Source organism: Hyperoodon ampullatus (assembly GCF_949752795.1).
Source record: "Hyperoodon ampullatus genome assembly, chromosome: 1".
NCBI classification, from domain to species: Eukaryota; Metazoa; Chordata; class Mammalia; order Artiodactyla; family Ziphiidae; genus Hyperoodon; species Hyperoodon ampullatus.
In genome coordinates, this window is record NC_136914.1 from 124353053 (window position 1) to 124375119 (window position 22067).

General features: G+C 44.2%; 1 protein-coding gene across 1 annotated transcript in view; it reads left to right on the plus strand.

Annotated features, from left to right (window-relative positions):
- Window positions 1-16597: 16597 nt before the first annotated feature.
- Window positions 16598-22067, plus strand: part of PIGG (phosphatidylinositol glycan anchor biosynthesis class G (EMM blood group)) — a gene marked incomplete at both ends in the record, with an annotated part of 40727 nt that continues 35257 nt past the window's right edge. The window contains 2 exons of the mRNA XM_079704504.1: window positions 16598-16751; window positions 17657-17862. Of these exons, the coding sequence (XP_079560630.1) occupies window positions 16598-16751; window positions 17657-17862 (360 nt within the window). The remainder of the gene's footprint in view (window positions 16752-17656; window positions 17863-22067) is intronic.

Consider the following 22067-nt stretch of genomic DNA (forward strand, 5'->3'; position numbering starts at 1 on the left):
GAAAGATACTATTCTGAAGAATAACAACACTGCATTTCTAGCAAGTAAGACTTTAAATGAAATAATAAGTATGATGCCGTCAAAAAAAAAAGGCATGAACCATCAACCCATGAAAAGACAAGAATAAATCTTATGTATATATTGTTAAGTGGAAGAATCCAGTCTGAGGAGGATGTACAGAGTATGACCCCATTTATAACATTTTGGAAAAGGCAAAACAGCACAGATAAGCAGATCATGGGGTGGGGGTTGAGGTATTCCACACGATACTGTAGGATGGATACCTGTCACTATGCATACATCTAAGCCCATAGATTTGTAGAGTCCAAGGAGTCAATCATAATCTATTCAAATTTATTTAGAGTGTAGGAGTGTCACAGGATGGAATACACAACGCGACAGAATGTAACTGTATAAGAAATGTATGAAAAACCTCACTGTAGGCAGTGGGGCAAAAGGCGCTGACCTAAGTTAACCTTGGAAATCATTGGAATCTGTAGACTAAAGGCTAAATGGACCATACAAAAACAGTGGACCTTATTTTATAAAGTTCTTTCCAGGGTGTAGTAGCTAACAATTCTGAAACCACTGTACATGGAATCTGGAAAAGAGAAATGAATTGATAAATGGCAGACGGTGGGAGCCAGGCTCCTCAGGGTGGGAGTGGGAAGTTACAGATAAGCAAAGGGAGAGCCTCTGCCCTCCTAATCCTGGATCTGAGCTTCCTGGGAGGATGGTGTGGGGAACTGACTGGCCAGTGGAATGCATAGATCTTTACACTGAGAAGGCTCTGCAGATGCATGTACCTCACACCCCACCTTTCCACCCGTATCAGCTAGAAACACTCAGACCTCCAAAATCAGCCAATTGCAGCTTTTAAGACATTCTTGCCCCCAAGCAAATAAAAGAGCATGAGGGCCTTGCATTACCCCTAAACTGTCCCAGAATCCAGGCCCTAGGGGTTGGAGCCAGGATGGGGGTGCCTGGGCCTCTGACCAGCAGCTGGCTGGAAGAAAGGAGACCAGTCCTGAGGGCAGGGATTCCCTAAAGTCTGTGAGCCCCAGCATCCTGATGGGATTCATCCCCAGTGAGGACATGGGTGGGGCCTGCAGTGGTTCTGTTTTCCACCCAGGCCCCTTTGATGAACCCACGGCAGCACTGGGCTCAGAAGTCTCCTGGTGGTGTTTCAAACTCTACCACAGTGGTTTTACAAAGGAACAAGAGAAAGAAGCTGAGCTCCTGACGGCCACTCCTTCTGGCTCTGAGTTGCTTCCAACAGGACAACAGTCACCTGTAGGTAGCCTGCTGTACTGGCCTGCCCCCACCCGGCCTTTCCTCCTCCTCCCTGCAATAATTCCAGCATGGACCCCTCTCCCAGGCCACAGGCATCTGTGCAGCCACTGCATCCCCATCTCACCTTGGGGGCTAACAGGCCCCTCGGAGGACTGGGATCCTACCGCTCCCCACACCCCAGGACGCAGCCCAGACACCCAGGGCCTCCCAGGCTCCCACTCTCCTTCTGCCCCAGTGACTGCCAGCTCCTCCTCCAGAGCCTATAGCCAGTCCCCACACTAATTCTCCTCTACAGCTACAGCCCTGGCCCAGGCTTGATCTTGTGCCTGGTTCTGTAGGCCATGACATAGCTCCCTGCCTCCACGGTGCATCTCACATCCCACCCCAATGTGCTCTTCCTGAAGCATAAATGAGACCTCCTGTAATCCCCCAAAGGTTTCCCCACTTTTGCTGGGGTGTGTGGTGTGAGAAGTGTTTGCCAAGGCCCTGAGAGCCCCCGGCATCCCCACTACGCTGCTGGCTCCTGGGTTCCCTGTCACTGAGCACCTCAGCAGGCCAGGTAACAGACATAGCACAAAACCCTAGAATCGCTCACCTCAGGAGGGGGCTGGCACTGCTGCTGTCTGATCAAAGAGAGCAGAGAAGGGTTCCCCAGCTGGGACACAAACACTGCACAAGTGGCCTCTCCCTCACCCATCACATCACCCCAGTGGGACTTGAGGGAAGGAAGGACCGAGGCACATGTTAGTTCCTAAGCAGGATGGTGTGGGCTCAGTCGTGTCCCCTCAAATTCACATGCTGAATCCCTAACCCCCAGGACCCCAGGATGTGGCTATATTTGGAGATGGAGTTTTTAAAGAGGAGACGAACAATGGAACAGGATAGCAAGCCCAGAGATAAATCCATGCACCTAAGGTTATCTAATCTTTGACAAAGGAGGCAAGAATATACAATGGAGAAAAGACAGTCTCTTCAATAAGTGATGCTAGGAAACCTGGACAGCTACAAGTAAAACAATGAAACTAGAACACTACCTAACACCATATACAAAAATGGATTAAAGACCTAAATGTAAGGCTGCACACTATAAAGCTCTTAGAGGAAAACATAGACAGAACACTCTACGACATAAATCACAGCAAGATCTTTTTTGACCCACCTCCTAGAGTAATGAAAATAAAAACAAAACTAAACCAGTGGTACCTAATGAAACTTAAAAGCTTTTGCACAGCAAAGGAAACCATAACCAAGACAAAAAGACAACCCTCAGAATGGGAGAAAATATTTACAAATGAAGCAACTGGCAAGGCATTAATCTCCAAAATATACAAACAGCTCACGCAGCTCAATATCAAAAGAACAAACAACCCAATCGAAAAATGGGCAGAAGACCTAAATAGACATTTCTCCAAAGAAGACATACAGATGGCCAACAAACACATGAAAAGATGCCCAACATCACTAATCATTAGAGAAATGCAAATCAAAACTACAGTGAGGTATCACCTCGCACTAGTCAGAATGGCCATGATCAAAAAATCTACAAACAATAAACGCCGGAGAGGCTGTGGAGAAAAGGGAGCCGTCTTGCACTGTTGGTGGGAATGTAAATTGATACAGCCACTATGGAGAACAGTATGGAGGTTCCTTTAAAAACTAAAAATAGAACTACCATATGATCCAACAATCCCACTCTGGGCATATACTCGGAGAAAACCATCATTCAAAAAGATACATGCACCCCAATGTTCACTGCAGCACTATTTACAATAGCCAGGACATGGAAGCAACCTAAATGTCCATCAACAGAGGAATGGACAAAGATGATGTGGTACATATATACAATGGATTACTACACAGTCATAAAAAAGAATGAAACTGTGCCATTTGCAGACACATGGATAGACCCAGACACTGCCATACAGAGTGAAGTAAGTCAGAAAAAGAAAAACAAATACTGTATATTAATGCATATATGTGGAATTTAGAAAAATTGTATAGATGAACTTATTTACAAAGCAGAAATAGATACACAGACGTAGAGAACAAACGTATGGATACCAACGGGGGAAGGGAAGGGTGGGATGGATTGGAAGATTAGGATTGACATATATATACTACTATGTATAAAATAGATAACTAATGAAAACAAAGTGTATAGCACAGGGAATTCTACTGAATGCTCTGTGGTGACCTAAATGGGAAGGAAATCCAAGGAAGAGGGGAATATATGGATATGTGTGGTTGATTCACTTTGCTGTACAGCAGAAAATAACACAACATGGTAAAGCAACTATACTCCAATTTAAAAAGAAAAAATAGGGCTTCCCTGGTGGTGCAGCAGGGGACACGGGTTCAAGCCCTGTTCCAGGAAGACCCCACATGCCGCGGAGCAACTAAGCCCGTGCACCACAACTACTGAGCCTGCGCTCTACAGCCCACGAGCCACAACTACTGAAGCCTGTGCACCACAACTACTGAGCCCATGCGCCACAACTACTGAGCCTGCACTCTACAGCCCATGCTCTGCAACAAGAGAAGCCACCGCAATGAGAAGCCCATGCACCACAACGAAGAGTAGCCCCCTCTCATGGCAACTACAGAAAGCCCGCATGCAGCAATGAACACCTAACACAGCCAAAAATAAATAAATAGAATAAATTTATTTTAAAAAATAAAGAGGTGATCAAGGTAAAAATGAGGTCACTAGGGTAGATCTTAATCCAATAGGATTGATGTCCTACAAGAAGAGATTAGGACACAGATAGGCACAGGGGAAGACTATGTGAGGACAGGGGGAAAAGATGGCTGTCTACATGCCAAGGAGAGAAGCCTCAGGAAACACCAATCTGCAGACACCTTGATCTCAGACAGCATCCAGGACTGGGAGATGTCTGTTGTTTAAACTGTCTGTTCTGTGGTATTTGTTATGGCAGCCCCTGAACAGACTCACACAATTATGGACAATTATGCTTAAACCTAACTCTAACCCTGACAGTTCTCACCACTTTCATCCCACATGGTCTAAGAAGTCCTAGCCATAGTAATTAGATTTAAAAAAGAAATAAAAGGAATCTCATGACAGAGGAAAAACTGTCACTGTTTGTGGATGACATGATACTCTATACAGAAAATCTTGAAGACCACACCCAAAACCAAATAGAACTCATCAGAAGGTTCAGTTAAGCTGCAGGATACAAAATTAATTTACAGAAATCGGTTACATTTCTATACAGTCACAACAAACTGTCAGAATGAGAAATTAAGAAATCTCAATGACATAAGAAATCTCTTTGTTAATGACAATGACATTAACAAAGATAAAATACCTAGGAATACATCTAACCCAGAAGGTAAAAGACCTATACTCAGAAAACTGGAAGACATTGATGAAAGAAATGAAGATGACACAAACAAATGGAAATATACACCGTGCTCCTGGATTAGAAGAATTCATATTGTTAAAATGATTCCACACCCCAAGGCAATTTAGAGATTCAATGCCATTTCTGTCAAAATACCAATGGAATTTTTCGGAGAACTAGAACCAAGAGTTCTAAAATGTGTATAGAAACACAAAAGAACCTGAATTGTCAATACAGTCTTAAGAAAGAAGCACAAACCTGGATATATCATGCTCCCTGATCTCAAACTATACTACAAATCTAAAATCATCAAGACAATATGGTATTGGAACAAAAGAAATACACACATGCCCATGGGACAGAATTGACAGCCAAGAAATAAACCCATGCTTACATGGTCAATTCATCTATGACAAAGGAGGTGACAATATACAATGGGGAAAATATAACCTCTTCGATAAATGGTGTTGAGAAAACTGGACAGCTACATGCACAAGAATCAAACCGGAATCCTTTCTTATACCATCTAAAAAACTAACCTCAAAATGAATCAAACACTTCAATATAAGACCTGAAGCCATAAAACTCCTAGAAGAAAACATAGGCAGTACAATGACATAAGTTTTAGCAATATTTGTTGGATCTGTCTCCTCAAGCAAGGGAAATAAAAGCAAAATAAACCAATGGGACTCCATCCAACTGAAAAGCTTTTCAACTGCAAAAAAAACCATCCACAAAACAAAAGGGCAGCCTATTGAATGTGAGAAATATTTGCAAGCAATACAGCTGGAAGTGGTTCATACACAAATAGACCAAGAACTCACTCACACAACTCAACCTCCAGAAAAACAAAAATCCAAATAAAAAATTGGCAGAAGACTGAACATGTTTCCAAAGAATATATAAAGATGGCCAAAAGACACATGAAAACATGGTCAGCATCACTCATCATCAGGGAAATGCACATCCAAACCACAATGAGATTATCACCTCACAGCTGAAAGAATGGCTATCATCCAAAAGATAACAAATAAAAAGTATTGCTGAGGATGTGGAGAAAAGGGAATCCTCATTCCCTTTTGCTGGGAATGCTCATTGGTAAAGCCACTATGGAAAACAGTATGGAGGTTCCTCAAGAAATTAAAAATAGACATAGCATATGATGCAGGTATTACACTTGGGGGTATCTTTCTGAAGGAAACCAAAAAACGAATTCAAAAAGATATACGCACCCTTATGTTCATGGCAGCTTTATTGGCAATAGTCAAGATATGGAAGCCAGCACAGTATCCATTGATAGAAAAATAAAGAAAGTTTCATATATATAGTTTCCCTCTCTCTCTCTCTCTCTCTCTCTCCCTCCCTCCCTCCCTCTCTCTCTCTCTCTCCCTCCCTCCCTCCCTCCCTCCCTCCCTCTCTCTCTCTCTCTCTCTCTCTCTCTCTCTCTCTCTATATATATATATATATATATATATATATATATATATATATATATAAAAGAAAAAAGAACGTAAAAAAGAACAAAAAAAAAGAACAAAATCTTACGAGAACATGAATGGATCTAGAGGGCATTATGCTAAGTGAAATATGGCAGACAGAGAAAGAGAATTACCTTATGATGTCACTTATATATAGAATCTACAAAACAAAACAAATGAAAACAAAACAAAATGAAACAAATGAACAAACACAACAAAGCAGAAAGGGATTCATAGATCCCAAGAACATGCTGATGGTTAGCAGATGGGAGGCGGGGTGGAGGGATGAGTGCAATAGGTGAGAAAGATTGAGAGGTTCCAAACTCCTGTTATAAAACAAATGTCATGGGGTGTGAAGTACAGCACAGGGAATAGAGTCCATAACACTGTAATAACATTGTATGGTGACAAATAGTAACTAGACTTATCTTGGTGATCATTTTGTAGTGTATAAAAATATCAAGTCACTATGTCGTATACCAGAAAACTAATATGTAATATTGCCCGTCAAGTATACATCAATTTTAAAAAAGAAGAAAAAATACTATCTTAAAAAAAAAGAGTGTAGGGGAATTCCCTCGCAGTCCAGTGGTTAGGACTCCATGCTTTCAGTGCTGAGGGTGTGGGTTCGATCCCTGGTTGGAGAACTAAGATCCTGCAAGCCTCACAGCGCAGCCAGAAACATTTTTTTAATTAAAAATTAAAAAACAAAAGTGTAGTGAGATAAAGAGCAGATGTAGAAGAAACTGTGAAAGGATGAGGGTTGAAAGGTCAAGTGTCCACTGAAGTTTGACTTTCAGGTGGCCCAGACAGATTGAGGATTTGAAGAGGAACAGCCATGTGATGCTAATGGAACGTTATTTGTTTCTTTGCTTAAATAAGGTTTATCATTTTTTTAAAGAAGTTTTGAGTTCACAGCAAAATTGGGCAGAGTACAGAGAGGCGCTATATGCCCCCTGCTCTGCTGTTACTGCTCTCCCCACCTACCCCCTCCCCACCCACACAGGTGCTCAGAGTTTCCCTCTCCCCAACTATCCTATCAACATTCTGTGTGTTGGTCACTATCGATGAATCTACATGGACACATCATGATCACCAGAATCCAGAGTTTACACTAGGATTCACTCCTTGTGTTGCACAGTCTATGGGTTTTGACAAATGTGTCTCGCCATGAATGTATCACACTGAATAGTTTCACTGCCTTAAAAATCCTCAGTGCTCAACCTGTTTATCATGCCCCACCCCTCAACCCTGCCACAAACCCCTGGCAACCCACCCTTTCTTTGGTTTGCCTTTTCCTGAATGTCACATGTGGTTGGCACCCTAAGCTATGCCACCTTTCCAGATTGGCTTCTTTTGGTGAGTGATATGCACTTAAGGTGCCCCTCCCGTCTCCCCATGGCTCCATATCTCTCTCGTATCTTTTCAGTGCCGAAGAACATTCTGTTGCATGGATGGAGACCAGTCTGTGTGTCCATTCACCTCCTGAAGGACATCTTGGTTGCTTCCAAGTTTTGGCAGTTACGAATAAAGCTGCCATAAATGTCCCATACAGGTTTCTGTAGAGATATAAGCGTTCGACTCATTTAGGTCCATCAATACCAAGGAATTCAAGAGCTGTATCGTAGGGTACAAATGTGTTTCATTTTGAAACACACAGCCCATGTTCACAGAGCTTCTAAAGATGGTAGCTGAGAGCGTATCAGCATGCTGAGGAATCAAGCCAAGGAAGGAGGTAGAATTCAAAGATGCCAGCAAGGAAGATGTGGCCAAGACAGAACCTGACCTCCACCCTCTTAGAGCTGAAGGCTGGTCCTGAGAATTAAACAGACACAAGACAGATTCACAGAAGGGAACCATACACATTTATTTCCCACAAGTTTTACCTGACCCGGGGCGCCCTCCTAAGGAAATGAAGAAAGACCCAGAGAAGTGGCAAAACCTAAATTCTTTTCTGTTAGGTTGAACAGAGAGAGGTGATGTGGAAAAGGAACTACACTAAGTGGGGAAGCTAAGGAAGATGAGAATTAGGTTGAACAAGGTCTGTTTGTACAGAATTCTCTCATTCTCCACTCTCTGCCCTTGACGATCACAATGTCACTCTCCTTCCAGGATAGGGAAGATGTCTTCTTGGTGGGGGTGGGGGGCATGACATGCTATCTGCTGCTTCCAGGAAAAAGAAGGGGAAGGCTCAGCATACCCTTCTGCACCTGGTGTATTGGGAGGGGGGGGAATGTTGTTTTTGCTTTGTTTTTTGAAGTGTCTGTAGCTCAAGACAATATTCTGGTTTCCTTTACATCTAAGTCCTTTACCTGGCGTCTGGCTTCTGACAGGAGGAGGGGCACATTTTTCTAACATGATGGACTGGGCAGGCAGAGGAGGATAAGATGTGTGCGGGCCCGTGCCTGTTCTCGCCTCATGTGTTGGGAAGATGATTCTGCTTTTGCCAGATGGGATCTGTCCATGAACAATCTAGCAAGATATCAGCTGAAGAGAGGAAAAGCAAAGGTCAGAAGAACGTGGAGAAGATGGATGATAGATGCTGGGGTTTCCTGAGCAATGATTTCATCAGAGGCACATGCACATCCCTGGTCTCTGGACCACCATGTTTAAGGCTGATTTGGTGTGTAGGTCATTTTCAGTGTATGGTGGTACCATCAGGCCATTTCGGGGTACTGTCTCTGGCTCATCTAAGTGGTGCCGTCAAGCCCATGTAAGACGGGGCTCACCCAGGGATGCCATGGTGCCAGAGAAAGGGAGACAGAGGTATGTCATTGAGCTTAAGGTATTTCTAAGAGAGTGACTTCTCTGAAGTGGCTGAGGTAGGAAAGCAAATGAATATCTGTCTCCTTGTTTGTTGGGTATGGGAATGGGGGCATTGTTTATCTTCCGGACGAGGTGAAAAAACTCTTAAAGTGAAGGTGTTTCTACAAGGGGTCTGTCAGGATGAGAGGGTGCAGATCAGTCCATATGCCAAGAAATCCAGATAATCTATAATGGCTCAGACTCAGGCCTTTTCTCAGAAATAGCCAGAGAGAGGAGTTGGCTTTGGTCATCACAAAGCTAACCAGCACCTCAGTAGCCTCGACAGAAAGTCCCCAGAATGAATTGATTTGCAGGTTCCAGCACGCCTGCAGCCCTCTGCCCTCACGTCTCAGCCCCCAGGTGGGGTACCTTTCACAGGAGAGATTTATTTCTTCCTAAAAAGAGGTAAAAAGTGTCTCTCTTGCATGGCTCTTTTCTTAAGTAACATTAATTCAAAACAATCAATATGTCACTAAGGCATATTTTGAGGGAAATGTCCTCAAATGCCCCCACTCCCCTGATTACAGGGGAGACTTCAGGGTCCTCTTAGGTGGGAAGCACGAGGACCAACCATCTGCATCCAGGATCCCATCTGTAAGACCACATAGATGTGAAATCAACATAAATGTAAACAAATCTGCTTGTGTGTGAGAGACAGAGACAGAGATATAGAGACAGATAGACCCTGAGAGAGATGCACCAAACCATTCAAGGTGGTCACCTCTGGGGGTGGGATTGGCAAACCTCTTTTCTTTAGGTAATATTTCAATTTTTTATAACATGTATTACTTTAATAATTATAAAAAGATTACAATCATATGTCAAGTGTGATCCATTCATCACTCATCTATGGAGTAATTAAAGTACAATATTTTATTTTTAAAATAAAAATGATTTATTAAAAGATTTATTACAAGGACAATAAAAATTTATAACAGTAAAGTAATGAATTCTAAAGGAATTAAGAATCAAGTAAATAACAAAAGTTTTTGGTGACTCAGTACCAGGCCAGCTAGGTGGCAGTACATGGCAGGGTCGGGGCAAGTTTCTCTAGGAGGTTGTGTGTGTTCTCAATCAGCCTCCAATAGAGGTGAGGAAAAAGGTGTACAAGAATTGTACACTGAAAACATGCAGATTAGAAAAGACAGTCTAGTTATTTATTTATTTTATTTATTTACTTATTTTTCTATTTATTTATGGTTGCGTTGGGTCTTCGTTGCTGCACGCAGGCTTTCTCTAGTTGCGGAAAGTGGGGGCCACTCTTCGTTGCCGTGCGCAGGCTTCTCATTGCGGTGGCTTCTCTTGTTGCCGAGCACGGGCTCTAGATGCACGGGCTTCAGTAGTTGCAGCATGCGGGCTCAGTAGTTGTGGCTCACGGGCTTAGTTGCCCCGCGGCATGTGGGATCTTCCTGGACCAGGGATCGAACCCGCGTCCCGTGCATTGGCAGGTGGATTCTTAACCACTGCACCACAAGGGAAGTCCCCAATGGAATATTACTCAGCCATAAAAAGAAACGAAATTGAGCTATTTGTAATGAGGTGGATAGACCTAGAGTCTGTCATACAGAGTGAAGTAAGTCAGAAAGAGAAAGACAAATACCGTATGCTAACACATATATATGGAATTTAAGAAAAAAAAAGATCATGAAGAACCTAGGGGTAAAACAGGAATAAAGACACAGACCTACTTGAGAATGGACTTGAGGATATGGGGAGGGGGAAGGGTAAGCTGTGACAAAGCGAGAGAGAGGCATGGACATATATACACTACCAAACGTAAGGCAGATAGATAGTGGGAAGCAGCCGCAGAGCACAGGGAGATCAGCTCAGTGCTTTGTGACCGCCTGGAGGGGTGGGATAGGGAGGGTGGGAGGGAGGGAGACGCAAGAGGGAAGGGATATGGGAACAGATGTATATGTATAACTGATTCACTTTGTTATAAAGCAGAAACTAAAAAAAAAAAAACACAAGGGAAGCCCCGTCTTGGGTGTTCTGGATGACCTGGATGTGGTAGAAACAGTGGGATTTCTAATTCCAGTTTTCCACATCAACCCACCAAAAATCTATTAGAGAAATTAAGAAAACAACCCCATTTACCGTAACATCAGAAGAACAAAATACCTAGGAATAAACTTACCCAAAGATGTGAAAGACCAGCACACTGAAAACCTTATGACATTGATGAAGAAATTGAAGACGTAAATAAATGGAAAGATATCCTGTGCTCATGGATAGAAAGAATTTGTAGTGCTAAAATGTTCAGTCTACCCAAATATACACAATCAATGCAATTCCTACAAAAATGCCAAAGGCATTTTTCACAGAAACTGAACAAACAGTCCTGACATTTGTATGGAACCACAAAGGACCCTGAACAGCCAAGGGGATCCTGAGAAAGAAGAACAGCAGCTGGAGGAAACTCACTCCCTGACTTCAAACCATATTACGAAGCTACAGTAACCAAACAGTGTAGAAATGACACAAAAAGAGACAAAGGGGCTGTAAGAATGGAATAGAGAGCCCAAGAATAAGCCCACACACATGTACTCAGTTAATTTATGCCAAAGCTGCCAAGGACATACACCAGGGAAAGGACAGTCCCCTCAATGAACTGCCTGGAAAATGGAACATCACAAGCCAAAGGAGGACACCGGACACTGCACCACACACAAAACTCACTAAAACCCACAATTTTCCACATCAAGCCCCTCCTCTGCTGGGTCCTCTGAAAACAGACACCACCCCCAGGCAGTCAGCCAGGCAGTCAGCACAGCAAGCTTCTCCCCACTTTTTCCTCACCTTTTTCTCCCATGGAGGCACCTCCCAGCCAGTCCTGAGGAAACCGAGCCCGTCTCAATGTGGATGCAGCCCTGCATTGTCCCGAAGCCAAATCCTTGTAGGTTCCTGAGGAGGCCAGGCTCCTGTCAGCTGTGCACAGGGCCAGCCCTGTGTGCAGAAAAGGCAGGTGCGCACTGGTAAGAGGGGCGGGCTTGTCACCCTGTGCTGGCAAAGTGGGAAATGCAGGCTGCACCCACTCCCAGTTCAGAGGAGACCGAGTTCCCTGCTGGCTGTCCTGCTGAATCCACTAATGTTTGGAAATTCAAACATATGGCAGCAAATATGCCACGGCTTCTTGAAAAATAGGTATAGAACAATCAGAAACCATATGCAATGAAATGAATGTAGATACAGACTTTGCAACTTACACCAAAAGTCATTCCAAAGTGTCCACAGACAAATTTAAAATATAAAATTCTAAAAACTATAAAAGAAAACACAGAAGAAAATCTACATGACCATGGGTTTGGTCACATAGATCATGAGGTTTGACTTTTAACACACAACACAAAAAGCCAATGCACAAAAGGAAAAAAGTTAATAACATGTTCTTTGTAAATTTATTTTTTTTATTGAAGTATAGTTGATTTACGTTAATTTCTGCCGTACAGCAAAGTGACTCAGTTATTATACACATATATACATTCTTTTCCATTATGGTTTATCCCAGTAACGTGTTCTTTATAAAATTAAAAATTTCTACTCAGTGAAATGCCTTTTTCAGAAAACTGAAAAACAAGCAACAAACTGGGAGAAAAATATTTGCAAAACACATATCTGATAAAGAATTTGTACTCAAATTATACAAAGAACTATAAAACAAAAAACTGCATTAAAAATGGGTAAAGGGGCTTCCCTGGTGGCGCAGTGGTTGAGAGTCCGCCTGCCGATGCAGTGGACACGGGTTCATGCCTCGGTCCGGGAAGATCCCACATGCCGCAGAGCGGCTGGGCCAGTGAGTCACGGCCGCTGAGCCTGCGCGTCCGGAGCCTGTGCTCCACAACGGGAGAGGCCACAACAGTGAGAGGGTAAAGATCTGAATAGATGTCTGGCCAAAGAAGACATGATCAACATCATATACCATTAGGGAATCACAAAGTAAATCAAGACAGCGATACGGACCTATTAGAACTACTAACCTCCTCCCACAATGACCACCCTGATCACTGGAGGGTGGGGAACAACAGCAGCTCTCCTTCATCGCTGATGGAATGCGTAGACGGCCTTGAGATACAGTTTGGCAGGATTCCAAAGCCAAACAAGTCTCACACCTTGAGATCCATCAATCACACCTTCAATATTTACACAACTGCTTTGTAAAACTCTATCCAAACAAAAACAAGGATGCTATTGTACACGGAAGCTCTACTCATAATGTCTAAACCTAAATGGAATCAGGATGTCTTCAGGAGATGAATGCATAAGCAAACTGGGGTACATCCATGTGAAGGGGAGCAAAATGTGAAACACCAAAAGATGGAATTTCTAGAGACCCTAAAGAGCTAAAACAATTTTTCTAAAGAAATTCAAAGTTGCAGGGTCACACTGCCCAATTTCAAATGTTAGTACACAGCAACGCTAAATACAATACTCCCCTCTCCTGAAGTGTGGGTGCCACACAGTGACTTCATCCTAAAGAAGACACACAGTACAGACTTAGGGAAAAAGTAACTTCACAGTGGGGAAAATCTGACAAACACTACCTGAGCCAGAAGGGCAAAGCTAACATGAACAGTGATAAGTTGCCTTGATGTATGTTCCCATGATATAAAGTCATAAGAAAGCACTTTAACCTTGTGATCTGCTTCCTCAAAACTCATGACCCCATTTTAATCACAAGAAAAACACCAAGTAAATCTCAATGCGGGACAGTCTACGAAATACCTGACTAGTCCACCTCAACACTGCTGAGGTCATAGAGTGAAGGACAGTGTGAGAAAATGTCAAAGCCAAAACATACTAAAGTGACATTATGACTCAATGCCATGGGATACCCTGGATGGGATCCTAGGAAAGAAAATGGGAGAATGAAGGGAACCCAAATAAAATATGGATTTTAGTTAACAATAAGGTACCCATATTTGTTTGTTAATTTTGACAATTCTGTTGAAAACTAGAGAAAGAGGAAAAATTAAAACTCAAATAAGAGAAACCTATTGCTTTAAACTGGAAATCCACAGGAAATTGGTGATTTCCTAGCAAAAACACACAATAACAAAATGCATGCTAAAATAAGGAAAATACAAACAAACCAACTCGCCTCCCAGGGACTTCCTTCCCCTGTTGGTTGTCCTCTCATTATTCTGGATTCTCACTCCTGGACAGGAAAGGAAAAGGAACAGAGATGTTCAGCAGCCCCTGTAAGGTCTGACTCCCACCCAGCGTCTGCATCTCCCCCAGCCACGCCCAGCTGAATAAGGACACACTCTCAGAGGGATTCCCAGGGATCACTGATTCTGTGTCACCTAGGAGTTTTGTTTGTTTGTTTGTTTCTGGAGTATAGTTGCTTTACAACGTTGTGTTAGTTTCTGCTGTACAGCAAAGTGAATCAGCCTTACGTACACATACATCCCCTCCCTCCTGGATGTCCTTCCCAGCCAGCTCACCACAGAACACCAAGTAGAGTTCCCTGTGCTATACAGTAGGTTCTCACTAGTTATCTATTTTATACATAAACCTAGAACATCATAGTTTTAATTCACAGAAACGTCAAAGTCTATTTAGGGAGGCCTATGTGTCTAGGAGTCAAGGGTGGCCTCTGGCTAGTGGCTAGCAGGAAGCCAGGGCCTCAGTCCTACTGCTGCAAGGAAATGAATTCTGTCAACAACCTGAGTGAGGGTGGAACTGGATCCTTCCCAGTCAGACTCCAGATGCGAACACAGCCCTAGCCAATACCTCGAATGCAACCCTACAGAGGACCCACCAAGCTATGCCCAGGCTCCTCCTCACCCATAGACGCTGAGATCATAAATCATAAAACTTAGTTTTAAGTTACTAAGTTTGTGGTATTTGTTATGAAGAGGTATAAATCTAATACAGACTGTATTTATTTGCTAGGGCTGCCATAATAAAGTACCACAGATTGGGTGGTTTAAGCAACAGAAATTTACTTTCTGACAGTTCCAAAGGCCAGAAGTCCAAGATCAAAGTGTTGGCAGTGCTTGTTTCTCCTCAGGCCTTTCTCCTTGGCTCCTAGATGGCCACCTTCTCACCATGTGTGCACATGGTCTTCCCTCTGTGCCTGTGTGTCCCAATCTCTTTTCTAAGGACACCAGTCACATTGGATTAGAGCCCACCCAAATGACCTCATTTTAACTTAATTATATCTTTAAAAGCACTGTCTCCAAATAAAATCACATTATGACCTACTGAGGGTTAGGCCTTCAATATATGAATTTTGGGGAGCACCCAATTCAGCCCATAACAAGAACCACTGGAAGGGAGAAGATGTTTTTTGTTTTTCTGAGGTGTTAGCAAAGTGTGGAGATCCAAAGCTCAGGCTCAGAGTCAGACCGACAGCTCTGAATCTTGGCTCTGTGGCTGTTTAGCTGTGTTACTTTGGATATGCTACTTTACATTCTGACATTTCTTTGTCCGCAATAAAAAATAATAAGACTACCTACTTCAAAGGGTTGTTGTGTTAACCAAATAAAATAATCCATTTAAAGGGCTTGATCTAGTGCCTGGCAGGTGATAAACTAGATAAATCTCAGCTATCATTAAATGGTTATTATTAACATTCATGGTTAGTGTGTACTGGTGAGAAGGTGGTAGAAGCTTAGACTGTCGTCGTCAGAACTTGGGAAAACTGACTCGTTATAGACTCATCACATTTAAGGCTCGGAGACACACCGTGGAGTCTGCCTTGGGCCTGGTCTCCTTAAAGGAGAGCCTTAGAAGGGAGGTCGGGTGCCTTAACAAGGGAAGGCTCTGGGGAGGAGGATGTGAAGAAAGCAGGAGAAAGCAGCAGGGATGTGGTCTTTGCTTAAGACTACCTTCAACTTCATTCCAGAGGAGCTCGGAGCACGAATAGCACAAGTCAACTCTCTTGGAGGCAAAGGAGCTGGGCCTTTATACTGCAGCCCCAGTCAGTCATGAGCTCCAGGTGTTTGGGGAGTGATAACTTCCAGGGCGCAGCAGTCCCCATCAGCCAAGGACAATCAACTATTCAGAGAAGGGGGTGGCTGTGAGCTGTTGGCCCCCAGCACACCCAGAAGCCGGAGATGGAGGCACCAGGCAGTAAAGGGGTCTGGATGCGGCCCCAAGAAAGTCCCGGGGTCCAATCCCACACATGGACACCCAGACCCAGGAAGTCTGCTTGCCTTCTGGAGGTCATTTAGCGAGGTAACGGCAGCCCAACTCGAAGTCATGGTCGGAGACGGCGTCCTCTGCACAGACCTGCCCAAAACACACGAGGGCTCTCAGGGCGATGGCACCTGACTCAGCAGGCTGCTGAGGAGCAAACGCGGCAAAATGTGTAATAGCTCCTGGCAGGAGGCACGGCACACAGCATACACTCCATAAACCCGAGACAGCCGGAGGGGCTGAGACCTTAACAAGGTGATGGCGGTGCCTGGCGGGCAGACGCCCCAGAAGTACACGAGGGGCCCGTGAGCTCAGGGCCGCCCCGCCCCGGAAGCGCCCGGAGCCTGGCGCGTATTTCCGGCGCGACGGCAGACGCGGGGGCGCCGGGCACCTGTCTGGACCTCCCGTTCGCGCTTGCTCGGAGGCGGCTCCCTGGAGGCGGAAGCCTCTGCTTTTGGGCGAGTCGTGACTTGGAGTCCGGGAGCCCGGATCCCGGCCCGGCGGGTGGGCACGATGCGGCTGGGCTCCGGGACCTTCGCCGCCTGCTGCGTAGTGATCGAGGTGCTCGGGGTCGCGCTTTTCCTCCGGGGATTCTTCCCGGCTCCCGTTTGTTCCTTTTCCGCGACGGAGCAGCAAACAGAGTCCCCAGCGCCCGAACCCTCGGCTGGTATGGACCGCTCCCCGGGCGTCTCTGCTCCCCGGGCCCCACTTTTCCCGGAGCACCCTCCTTATGAGCCTCGCCTCTTGGACTTCTTCCCGCGGCTCCCGGGTGGTCTCTTCCATTCTGGTCCCCACCCCCTAGGGTCCCCTTCTTACCGTTCCAGCCTCCTTTTATGTATCCTACAAGTTTGTGGCAAGCACCACTACCAGCCCTACTAAGATCCTCCTCCCTGGTCACCGCAAAGTAAGGTCTCCATACCCGTAAAGAGTAAGCGTCTCCCCAGCTCTACTCATCCCGTGACACCCCAACCCCCTTCCCTGAGCAGATGTTTGGGTCACTCCCTGTTCCAGGCACCCTTTTTGCTCAGGAAGACACAACAGATAAGATTGCTGCCGACTTCTCGTGTTTTCTTCTATGGCATTTCTCCAAGACCCCGTTTTTTCCAGTAGTTAAGACCTCCCGGCCTAGGCCACTTCCTAGCCCTCACCTACCCAACAGTATATCTTAGGTAAAGGAACTCACGTTTTGGATCAAATCCACACAATACCAGCTACTAACCATGGAAAGACAGTTTGTAAATGCTCGCCCATCCCTTACCTGCAACACTGTGTTTTAGGTCAATCTCCCTAATGTCCCATTCCAGGATACTCACGAAGGGACTCCCCTGTGCCAGTACTCCCCATCATGCTAAGGGTAATTCACTACGTAATATTAGGGTTCCCTGAGCTTACTTGTTACCCACCCCCTGACCCCAGCGTTGTTTCCCAAGAACAGGCCTTTTTCTTTGGCTCAGGATATGTAGGTGTGACAGAGTATGTGCTGGAGAAGTAAGCAGAAACCAGATTATAAGGTGCTTGAATGCTAAATAAAGGTTAAATTCAATTTTCTTTTTCTTTTTCAAACACTCTTAGGAGCCATTTCCAACTGGACCAAGCTCCCACCACCTCTCTTCAGTAAAGTTGTTATTATGCTGATAGACGCCTTGAGAGATGACTTTGTGTTTGGGTCAAAGGGTGTGAAATTTATGCCCTACACAACTTATCTTGTGGAAAAAGGATCATCTCACAGTTTTGTGGCTGAAGCAAAGCCACCTACAGTTACTATGCCTCGAATCAAGGTAAACAGTTTGACTTAATGTATTATAGATCATGGTTTGGCTCTTTCAGAGGTTTACAGGGGCTCTCTGTAGTCTGTTACTTGGAGTCCCAATTTTAACTAAGTGGAAATTAGTTTGGTGCTGTCAACCTGGCTGGGGCAATAGAATGCTGAAAAAGCCTCCCAGATAGGATGGAACTAAGGCCCATGATTTATGCCCTCTGTTAAGGTAACCAAAAGCTCATGCTTCATGGGAAGCATAACAGATTTAGAGCCAGATCATCTAGGCCAATCTAATCCAAGAGAAACCATGCTCCTTGCTAACCTGTTATCTTCTTTAATCATCAGTGGGTCAGTTAGAATTCTGGGAGGAGCCTCTAGGGTTATCTAGTTCAATCACTTGACTTTATGGATGAGGAAGCGAATTCAGATAAGTTAAATAACTTGTACAAAATTTTAGTATACACAGTGACCAAAGCAACATGATCTGGCCTCACAGATACCTGTTTTTACTCTATAAACCGCCTTCAGGTGTTCAGCCTAGTAGGAGTGCCTTTGAAGTACATATGCTTTACTTAAGAACTGTGGGGAAAGAAAAGAGTAAAGGTTTATTGATTTGCTCAAAAACAAGTTTTTTTTGAAAATAACATCTCTGCCTTCATGGAACTTTCAGTCTCTAATGAGAGACATAGCCATTAAACAAATGAACATACAAGTAAATGTGCAGTTACAAAGTGTGATTAATGCATAATGAAAAAGAACAGAGCGTGATGTTCAGTGCTGGTTGGGGGCTTAATTTAGCCTGGGGTGGTTCAGAAAAGCCTGTCTGAGGAAATTGCATTCAAGCTCAGACCCGAAGGTTGAGTAAAGAAGTGGGATCAGAAAAGGACAGAGGAGCTTAAAAGTTTGTGAATATACTGCAGGCCGGTACGGTGTAGAAGTCTCTGGCTGAACCTTACATCTGTGAATGATCGTGTGACACCTTATTAGTTGGTGAGAACGTGTCACTTGTGGATTTAAAGCTTGGGGGCAGCATTAGTAGTTACTCAACAAATGTTTACTAGATGAGTAAAGCAGTCTGGGATTGAAGGGGTTCATGCCGCATCTTTTACTGATTTTTTTTTCTTGAGTTTCCCATTCTCTCTGCCACTTTTGGATGTGGTTTGTCCTTCATTCAATATTTATTGAGGATCTATATGTACTGTGTGCTGTTCTAGATAAGAGGGATTCAGTGAAAAAACAAGACAGCAACTGTCCTGTCCTCATGAAGCTTACTTTCTAATTGAGGGGACAGAAAATATGTAAGTATACAAATAAATAATCAAAATTGTTTCAGGAGGTGATAAATGCTATGGAAGAAATTGAGGAGGAGAATGTGATAGAGAGTGATGGGGAGTGGGGGAGGCCACCTGTAGTCAGGATGCTTAGGAACAGCCTTTTGGGGTGCAGTCATTCTGCTGAAACAAGTCCTGTGGAAGCTGGAAGAAAGGCATCCAGGCTTCTGACCATGAGGATCACTGCTTTCTTTATCTGTCCTGTCAGAAGTGTGGAAGGAACTCATTCCTTCTTTGTTCTGATAAGAAAAGAGTTATTAGGAATCTGGGCAGATTTGTAAGAAAAAATATAAGTGGGCGTGATGGCTCCAGGTTCTGTTCAGTCTTGCACATTGGCCGGTGTGGTCCTCCCTTCTCCAGTTTGTTTCATTTTACCAAACCAGTGTTTTGTTTTGGGTCCTTTGCAGGTTCTTGCTCCTCATTCTCTATCAGGGAGGAGCTAGTATACAGGAAGTCCATCCTGGAGTTAGGGTTACATTGCTCTGGAATTTGATAGGATCAGGTAGTGTTGGCTAAGGAGTGTGTCCCCTGCCCTGCCTCCACCTAGGAAGGGACTTAGTTCATCTGGAGGTGCTGATACAATTGCCACGAGACACCAGTTTTAAAATTTCAAGACTCTAGTAATTACTAGATTACTAAATTACTCTAGTAATTTCAAGTCTCTAGTAGCATGTTCACATGTTAAGATGCTGCAGTAGCTTCCTTCTAAAAGGTTGTAACTGATTTTTGAATGCCTTTCCTTTTCCTGGGAATTTATAGTTGTAATAGCGGCAGTTACCACTGGCTGTGGTGCGCCCATGGTGCAGGCACTGTCTTGTACACTCTTACCACAGCCCCGTGGAAGCTCCATGATGTTGGTGCCACTCTCTTCTCCATTTCCCAGGTGAGGAAACAGACTTGAAGTATGAAATCTCACAGCTGGCATCAGAAACCGAGCATAACCTTATGTTTGCCTAGTTCCAGAGCCTCGGTTGGTCACACTGTGTTATACAGCAACACTGTGTTATACAGAATAAGGTGACCAGGTCAAATTCTCTTTCAATAGTCTCTGCAAAGCCCTCCTTAATTCTCAGAAGTCAGGAAACTACTGTTCCCAAGACCACAGCAACCCCAGGAAAACCTCCAAGGAGATGACAGGCAAGCACTCACTTAAAATTCCTGGGCTCTCAGCTGCAACTTTTTTGCTGCCTACATGTTTCCTGGGGTGAAGGGGATACCAGGTAGTCCCTGCCCTTCTTAAAAATGTCCGTGTGAACCCAAACTAGTGTGAAGAGGAGGGAAGTGCCTTATAAAAACCCAGAGGAAAGGGTGGACAGATTCAACCCAAAGTGGTGGAAGACATTATAAACAAAGTCAACTGACAGACAATAAATGGAAAAATTATTTACAGTTAACACAACAAACAAGATGTGAACCCCATGATATGTAAAGAGGATCCGATCAAGGGCAGCAATCCAGTAGCAGCTGGACAAAGGATATAAAGAAATCCACATAGAAAGAAATTGAAATATGCCAGTAAGCATAGGAAAAGATTCTTAACTGTACTAGTAATCAGATTAAAGGCAACTAAAGAGTCTATCATATTGTAAAAATTGAAAGGTTGATGATAACACTCCTCACAAGAAACGAGGTGAACAGATCTCTGTATACTGTTTATGTGACTAACTGGACTCAGCCAGCACCTCCACTACCCCCACTGTAGTCCAGTCTGCTATGGTGTGAGCCTGGACTGTAAAACTATCCCAGCACTTCTCACCCAGAACCTGTCCAAACAGATCACGTTGCTCTGCTCTAGTCCCAACAGTCCTCCAGTGGCTTACACTCTGCCTCCTAACCCAGGCCTCAGGGTGCATGGTCTTCCCCCGTTTACCTCTTCACCCTCATCTGAGCCGATTTCCCTCTTCCTGTGTGTTTTATCCACACAGATCACACCTAGCTCCGTTCCCCGTGTGTGCTGCCCCCTTTCACCTTGGGGTTTTTGCAGTTTGCTGTGTTTTGCCCTGGAAAGCCTCACCTCACCTCACCTAGACAACACTCCACCTTCACACCTCAGCTCAAATGGCACTTCCACTGGAGGCTTTTTAAAAGCAATTGCCATGGGCTTCCCTGGTGGCGCAGTGGTTGAGAGTCCGCCTGCCGATGCAGGGGACACGGGTTCGTGCCCCGGTCTGGGAAGATCCCACATGCCGCGGAGCGGTTGGGCCCGTGAGCCATGGCCGTTGAGCCTGCGCGTCCGGAGCCTGTGCTCCACAATGGGAGAGGCCACAACAGTGAGAGGCCCACGTACAGCAAAAAAAAAAAAAAAAAAAAAAAAAGCAATTGCCATTACATTTTTCACAGAACTAGAACAAAAAATTGCACAATTTATATGGAATCACAAAAGACTCCGAATAGCCACAGCAATCTTGAGAAAGAAAAACGGAGCTGGAGGAATCAGGCTCCCAGACTTAAGACTATACTACAAAGCTACAGTAATCAAGACAGTATGGTACTGCCACAAAAACAGAAATGTAGATTAATGGAACAGGATAGAAAGCCCAGAGGTAAACCCATGCACATGAGGCCACCTTATCTTTGATAAAGGAGGCAAGAGTATACAATGGAGAAAAGACAGCCTCTTCAATAAGTAGTGCTGGGGAAAATGGACAGCTACATGTAAAAGAATGAAGTTAGAACACTTTCTAACACCATATACAAAAATAAACTCAAAATGGATTAGAGATCTAAATGTAAGGCCAGACACTATAAAACTCTTAGAGGAAAACATAGGCAGAACACTCTATGACATAAATCACAGCAAGATGCTTTTTGACCCACCTCCTAGAGAAATGGAAATGAAAACAAAAATAAACAAATGGGACCTAATGAAACTTAAAACTTTTGCACTGCAAAG